The 7,769-nt window shown below is 44.4% G+C and overlaps 2 protein-coding genes across 2 annotated transcripts; one reads left to right on the top strand and one right to left on the bottom strand.

The window, feature by feature from the left end:
• The first annotated feature begins 667 nt into the window (after positions 1-667).
• On the top strand, positions 668-1,739 carry wfdc2 (WAP four-disulfide core domain 2). Its single transcript, XM_058084907.2, has 4 exons — positions 668-876; positions 977-1,120; positions 1,235-1,372; positions 1,451-1,739. Exons 1-4 carry the CDS (start codon positions 789-791, stop codon positions 1,582-1,584), a joined length of 504 nt encoding a protein of 167 aa, XP_057940890.2. The 5' UTR covers positions 668-788; the 3' UTR covers positions 1,585-1,739.
• A 983-nt stretch (positions 1,740-2,722) lies between these two features.
• Positions 2,723-7,231, bottom strand: pigt (phosphatidylinositol glycan anchor biosynthesis, class T). Its single transcript, XM_058084350.2, has 11 exons — positions 6,825-7,231; positions 6,382-6,559; positions 6,161-6,288; positions 5,942-6,042; positions 5,666-5,840; positions 5,492-5,589; positions 5,260-5,413; positions 4,955-5,155; positions 4,442-4,607; positions 4,276-4,359; positions 2,723-4,190 (listed from the first exon to the last, which is right to left on the bottom strand). Exons 1-11 carry the CDS (start codon positions 7,198-7,200, stop codon positions 3,941-3,943), a joined length of 1,911 nt encoding a protein of 636 aa, XP_057940333.2. The 5' UTR covers positions 7,201-7,231; the 3' UTR covers positions 2,723-3,940.
• Positions 7,232-7,769: the final 538 nt, after the last annotated feature.

Raw genomic sequence — 7,769 nt, forward strand, 5'->3', positions numbered from 1 at the left:
TATGCTGGTTTAGTGCTGGTAGGCTGTTGTACCATACTGGTCTATGCTGGTTTAGTGCTGGTAGGCTGTTGTACCATACTGGTCTATGCTGATTTGGTGCTGGTAGACTGTTGTACCATACTGGTCTATGCTGGTTTGGTGCTGTTGTACCATACTGGTCTATGCTGACTGTTGTACATACTGGTCTATGCTGGTTTGGTGCTTTTAGACTGTTGTACCATACTGGTCTATGCTGGTTTGGTGCTGGTGGGCTGTTGTACCATACTGGTGTATGTGGTTTGGTGCTGGTAGACTGTTGTACCATACTGGTTTATGCTGATTTGGTGCTGGTTGACTGTTGTTCCATACGTACTGGTGTATGCTGGTAGACTGTTGTACCATACTGGTGTATCCTGGTCTACGCTGGGCGACCAGTATAGATGGATGGAAGTTCTTAATGTCCCTCTGAAACATTACTTCGGCCCTTTGTAGTGAGTTGTGGACCCCTATAGAGCAGTTACACATGATAACCCACACAGAAAGCTTTCTAGATCTTCCTGACTCGGCACCTATTCCAGCGGTAATTCCTTGGATTTCCTAAACAGGCTGTTTTAATGTATTCCACCAACGTGTTGTTTTCTGTTGGTATTTCATTCAAGTAATAACAGACAATAGTTTCTGATAGCCAGCCACCCACCTGCTTGTGACACATTGAACCAACAGGCACAAGGACCCAGCACAGTATTTCTGGGCTGCCTCAACCTGCAGGTTGTGTTTGTCCCAACAAGAGCACATTCTTGTGTGCAAGTATGGAGAAGTCTACAGTGTGTGCATTTATTGTTGCACTTGTGCAGTTCAACACCGTTTTGACTCAGGAAGCTGAACACAATTTGACAGGTAAGGTGTTTCTTTGTCTTTAACAATGCATCCTCGGTTATGACAACTCTAACTGTTCTGCAAAGTGACACAATTAAAAGAAATCTATCTTTCTACTTAGGGATTTTTCCAAAACCAGGCCACTGCCCCCGGCTCCTTCAAGTGGTTCCATCTCATAAGGGGTGTACATGTGATGAAGACTGTCCTGCAGACCACAAATGTTGTGTTTTCGACTGTGGAGCTGTTTGTGTCCCCCCTGCTTTCAGTACGAGCCTCAGTGTTTTTCTCATGGAACTGAAGAACCCTTGTGTTTCTTTATGGGACACTAATCACTTCCTTGTCTCACTCTAAAACACGCCTCTGTCATGTCTACTTTCAGCCAAGCCAGGAGTGTGTCCTCGCAGACACTGGGGTTCTGGGTTGTGTGCTGAATTTTGCTCTGATGACAGCGACTGTCCCAATAAGGACAAGTGTTGCCATAACGGGTGCGGGCATGAGTGCACTGCACCATACAAAGGTTGGTCTTCTGTGTGTAGCTGTGACCGTATTCATGCACTTTGCAACCCTGACTGTGTTTCTGTGTGTGGTGTGACAGTGAAGCCAGGCCGCTGCTCTCTGCCCCAAGGAACACCGATGTGTGCAGAGTACTGCTACCATGACGGGCAGTGTCCAGGAGAGCAGAAGTGCTGCAGAACAACTTGTGGGCATGCCTGCAGCAAGCCCTGCTGAATGGGCGGCCAGTGGCCACATTCAAAATAAGGCTATTTAAAAGACCTTTATAGGTGCTCTAACTGTTTACAAGTACTCATTTAAATCACATTTTGGTCACATCATTTCCTTTGCAATGTATGTCATTTCAGGTGGAAGTACTAAATAAAGAGGTTACAAACTACAGATGTTTGTCACTTTTCCTGTTGTAGCAGATGAAATGCTTAACACATTGGTGCATCTGTTATTTATAGCAGCATATAATTAGACATTATGATATATGCTCATTTTCTGGCTTTCAACAAACAGTTTGCAGCTGAGGTTACACCATCCTCACTGGTGTGGAATGCAGTTTTTCTTTTTTGTTTGTTCCGCACGGTGACTGAACGTGCAGACGTGAGACGAGCTTGGCTTTAGTTACAGAGGCCTCAGTGTTAGTCTGCCTCAGTAGTTTGTTTGTACAGTGCATACGTGAGGGCACAGAAAGGGAAGTAATCCAGTTGGAACACAGATGCACTTCAGAGTCAGACAAATTTTCATCAGTTATTAATCAGAATCAAATAAAAATAAATAATAAAAAAAACTGTTAGACAAATTGTTGTTACAGTTAGCTCTTCTGACAAACATTGGAAACATTGCCAAGTTCTCGCTTGCTGCAACTCCTTTTCTGCTTAGTTGGCCCTTAGTTGGAGGGGGGGCTGGCCAACACCTTGTACCTGGGCACGCCCATATAACGAAGCCCAGCTCACTATGACATCACAGTGTTGATGTTGGTGAAAAAACTCTAAAACGCCCATCTCGGAGCAGTCCAGGCGACCAAAAGTCTACCAAGGGGTGCGCTGGCCCAAATTACCACTGCTTGGGCTGTGCCACCAAATTAGAGCCCCCAGACTAAAGGTTGTGTGTTGAAGTCCCTTGTTCTATACTTTCAAGCTTAAAAAGTACTTACATTATACTTTCATAAACTTAAAGTGCTCCAATTTAGTTTGAAAAAGTATTAAGTTACACTTTCTAGCACAATAAAAGTCAATGGTCTGTAGTATACGTGCTAAACTTACACTAAAGTATACTTAATAAAATGAACTTTAAGTATACTTTTTGCTAAAGGATAAATGACAGATGCCCAACATTTTTGACTAGGATTAAAAATTACAGCACATTTGAAAGTCACGTTTTATTTTTATTGACCTTAACACACATTCACCAGCCAGTTGGATCAGCATTGCTGCCTCTGCAAACATAATGCTTAGATTTGATTGACAAGTCCATGTAGATCTTCATTTCAGAAATCAGGTGGTGGGTGTACTTAATGAAGTGTCTGGTAAGTATGTCACTTGTACTTGTATATTACGACCATAAGATGACTTTATGGTCTATCATGCTTTTAAATGAGGAAAATGCTGCCGTCAGTCTAGCGCCCTCTAACGGTCAACCAGTACCTTGCCTCGAAACCCTGTCCTGTCAAACAAAGGATCCCTTCCGCCTGTCATAATTAATGCTTGCATTATGCATTCAGCAACAGTGCAAACAAAACGTTTTATCATGGAGAATGTTCATGACTGCATCAAAAACTATTTTACTGCCCATGAAAGAGTGAAGTAGCTCTCGAGTGACAAAGCAAAACTAAACTCTCAAGTGTCCTCTCTTTGGTCAGTAAGATTTCAGAGACACTCTGAAGGGGGCATTAGTTTCCTCACACGCTTCTTCAAGCTTCAAACACCTGCACAAAACCAGTCTTCCATCCAAATTTAACGGTGACCTATTATGCTCATTTTTCGACCCTTTGTATGGAGTTGTTGTCTCCTATAGAGGAGCTAAACACAATAACCTGCACACAAAGCTTTTTAGATTTTGTATAATCTGCACATATTCCATCTGTATTTGCTTGGATTTGTGCTTCCTGCCAAAATGGTCTGTTTTACTTTATTACACCCAGGACCTTTCTCCGGGGCATGCCCACTCCACAGTGATTGGTCACACGCCCAAAGTGCTTCCTGCCTATGAACCATATCAGGAAGTCAGCCCCTCTGTGACATCACAAAGGAACAGTTTTACCACGCCTTTTGAAACCAAGTGTTTTGCGCCATCCCAAACGTCTTTCAGGGCTCACTTCCAAATCCCCAAACCTCATTATTTGAAACTTTGGCATGGATTAGCATCAATAGAATACAACATTCTAACTACATTCATAGGTCAGAAAAGTGGAAAAAGCATAATAGGTCACCTTTAAAGCTACGTTTATGTCTGCCCTTTATCACCAACACATGAAACCTGGAAACTTAATCCAAGCAAAAACCTTTGACTCAGTTCTTCCCTGAATGCATCCAGTGGATTCGACTAAAGGAACAGTAGAGTGGGCTGATGGTCCTGTCACACCTCAGAGTGGAGGCACGCCCCTCATTTTACGGATGACATTGGCAATCCGTTTCGCCAGTCCTGGGCTGGGCTCTTCTATCTGGAAAGTACGTGTGAGAAGGTTGTAGAAAGATCCATAGCCCACGGCCACTACTGTGCAGGTCAGGCAGATGACGTTGTAAGGCATGCTGAAGTCTGGAGTAGGCAAGTTGACCAACAGAGGTTCTGTGTAGATGCGCACAAAGAAGCTGGACTCTTCTTTGCTGGGAAAGCTGAAGAGAGACAGCAACACGTAATACTTGAAACTGAGAAGAGCGCTTTTACCCCAAAGGGTTATAAAAACTACTAATTACTTACAAACTACTGAAAAGAGGGCGTTCTTGAGTGGTATTTGGATCCATGGTAGCAATGCTTGGTACAAGAGAACTGACAACCGATGACCTAAAAAAGACAATATTTGTAAGATTTGAGAGCAAATTTTACTTGGGACGACGTCGCAAAGCAAAAACAACACAACACACACCCGACATAGAAGCCATGGTTGGGATCCGGGGTGTACTCAGTCCACTTGAGCAGAGCTCTCTCAAACTGCACTGTGACCTCAGTGACAGAATTAGGAGGGAGTTGGACCAGCATCTCCAGCAGGTGTGGCCTTATGCGATCCTTTGACGGCTCGTAGTGGATATAACCTGGAAGAAGAGGGGTCAGGTAAAGCAATATTTCTAAAGTTATACCACCTTAATCTTCCATTACTAGCAATGTATTGCTAACTGAAGCGACCAATGACTAGAATCACAACTGTAAAAATGAGTCGAGCATGAAATAAATGCTTGTTGTGACTGACCTTCGTCTAAGAACCAACCTCTTTTGTTGCAGTTTTATCCTCCTATATTAAAGCCTGATAAGATTAATTTACGACATCCTAGTTGGTTACTTCCTGGCATATTTCAGACACTTATTAACCTATTTAAGACCTCTAAGCATTAAACTTCTCAGCACTGAGTGAGAACATGCGCTCATTTTGCTTTTTACTCACTGGGACTATTAGCCTTGCCCTTGCTGGTAACGGTAAGGGTGTGCACGTAAAGACGAAGGTACCAGGGCACTGACTCCATCAGCAGCACAGGGAATGACCTGTAGGGGTGGTTGTTGTACATCAGTGTGTGGATCTCTCCCGTCTGTAGACCAAAACCTGCCACATAGCGGTCAGCATGAAGCAAGGGGCGGAGCATTTGACCTGGTGTTGGGGCGGAATAGTCAAATTAGCTGAATAGTAGTAGCAAAATAGAATAAACAGGACCATCGTCTTTCTTCATGTATCCAGCTACTACTGTAACGAACCCTCATTGGACCAGCGAATCAGCAGGTTGAGGGAGCGTGCTGTGCCAAAAGTGCTTTGTTGGGTCAGGTCATAGACTGCGAAAGTGCGTCTATCCCCCAACACCACCTTCTGGCTGAGCAGCGGAGTAGGCGGGCTCAGCTCAAACTTATCCCCCTGCAAAAGGACAAATGACTTAAAAATGTGCCCCAGTGGGATTTTAGTACATGATGTAATTCAGTGGGGCAACCAAACCTCAGCACTGTCTGACACATCTACGTAGATTTTACTGGAGGAAGCCAGCGGACAAGCGTCGGTGAGGGTGCGGGAGAACATCTTAAAGAGAGACCACTCTGTGGGTGAGAGGATATAAGTTTCCTTCAGCTGCTTCAAAAACCTTAAACACTCCAAACTAATAAAGACGCCTGCCTCGTTTGCCCTGTCCAGAGGTGTGAATGTCAAAGACAACGTTCAGCGTCTGTCTCAACTCCCATGACGTGGCTGTACAGTGCGTGTCCTGACACACGGGTCGGATGTGCACTGCCTGAGAATGAAAACTGCTGTGGAACAGTTTCTCAGACTTCAACAGGACAGCAAGGCCGGCCTGTGAGGGAAAAGTGTCATTGGGAAACAGTTGACTATGCTGGAATTACAACCCAGGATGATGGATGTGCGGTCGGATAAAACATATTACTGAAGGCTCACATTGGAACCACAGGGCAGCAGTTTCTTCCAGGGTGTCAAATTTTCAGTGCAAACAATCTCACGTGGAAGGGTGGCATAGCGGAGGAAACGGTGATCAGTCCCTTTAACAGAAACACAGAAGGTTAAATTACCAGTCACCTCAACAAATACTATGCCATTGTGCATTTGGGTAAAGTAAAGTAAAGTAAACCCTGATGTGGTGTGTTTCTACCACTGTACCATTGCCTATCCCGAGTGGTTTGAAGGAGGCACTAGGCTGAACGCTGTTGGTGGAATCAATGAAGTTCAACGAGGCACAGAAGATCCCTGACAAGACATTTGTCAGCTCAGTCCACGTGCCATCCACACTAAAACAATTCAGAAAATAAAACATTTGCTAAGAAAAGAGTGGAGTAAATTTACAGGTAGAGTGCTCAACAAGGTAACGTCACGGCACGCACTCAGTCACCCAGTCCTGGAACCAGACCCAGAGCTCAGCTCCAGGCGGAGATGGCAGATAAGGCTGCCCCCACTGCATGGTCCTCCAGTAACCTTGGGTAAAAGAGATGTGGAGCTCACGCACAGAGAATTTGGAGATAACCTGGCCCAGAGACTTGGGGAATAGCCGGTAGTGGGACACTGTGAACAAACACATTAGGGGTGTCAAGACATTTTAGCAAACAATGGGGAACTCCATTATAAATAATTTAGTTAGTTATTAGTATTTGCAATAATACACAGCTACATGCGTGTCTGTAATCTACCAGTGCTTCATATATACGACTACAAATAACGATTATGAGATATCATTGCTTTTCAGTGTACTATATCTACAATCAACAATGCATTCAGTTCTGTTGTACATGAGCAAAAAAACAGCTTAAACTTTGTAGGTAACAGTTGCCTTTGTTTCCTTCCATGAAATCGGCTTCCCACAGTGTACGGAACTGGAAGGTGGCGTAAATATCCCCCGAGTGCAGAGGTCTGATCACCAGCTCCTCTTGAAAATCATCCTTCCGTCGGGGGGCGGCTGTAGGGACCTCACTGACAGGGGCAGAGGGCTCCTGCTTGTCAGATGGATATTCCCCAACATCGGTCGCTTCCCATGCCCTTTCCTCAGCAGTTTCTTGAGCTTTTTGTCGAGTTTTGGTCGCACTGACATACTGTCCGTTGTTCGAAGTCAAGTCTTGACCATGTCCGACAACAAACGTCGACAAGATAATAAGAATAAACGAGAAGACAGCGCCGCCGCAACGGTTGGCAGCCATTTTTTTCTCCATTGGAGGAACACTGGAAATTGACTTCCGTGTTTACGTCACAAGTCAAAACAGCCAATGGGTTTGCGCGTATACTTAGTCACGTGACGGCAATGTACCGGCTTTGTTTTAAACAGACATTTATATTTATTCATTTATATTTTTATATATGAACACTTTTATGAACACTTTTTTACACTTTGAATTATAACCCTCTGGAACAATACGTTCAATACAATGCATTTTCTTCCGCCAATGTCATACAATACATTGGTGGTTCTACACAGGGCAACCTGATGCTGTGCGCTGCTTTTTAATATCTGGCCTTGCTGTCTCATTTATGTAATTTAATGTAACGTTGGAAATCTGCTTGTGCGTGTCGATGGACAGGGACGGGCATCATCGGGGGCACATCATCATCATCATCATCATCATCACCCCTCCACCGAAGCCGCACATGCGCGCGCACGCAAATACATGCACATACACTTACACATTTTTTGGCCAGCCATGGATCCCTAGTACTGTAGACGCTCTAAGCGGCTGTTGCCAGAGCGAATTAAATCTGCAGTCGCTCACTGCTTTGCTCTTCC

Source organism: Doryrhamphus excisus, linkage group LG17, assembly GCF_037039965.1.
Source record: "Doryrhamphus excisus strain RoL-2023G ecotype Guam linkage group LG17, RoL_Dexc_Guam_v1.1, whole genome shotgun sequence".
Classification (NCBI taxonomy): Eukaryota; Metazoa; Chordata; class Actinopteri; order Syngnathiformes; family Syngnathidae; genus Doryrhamphus; species Doryrhamphus excisus.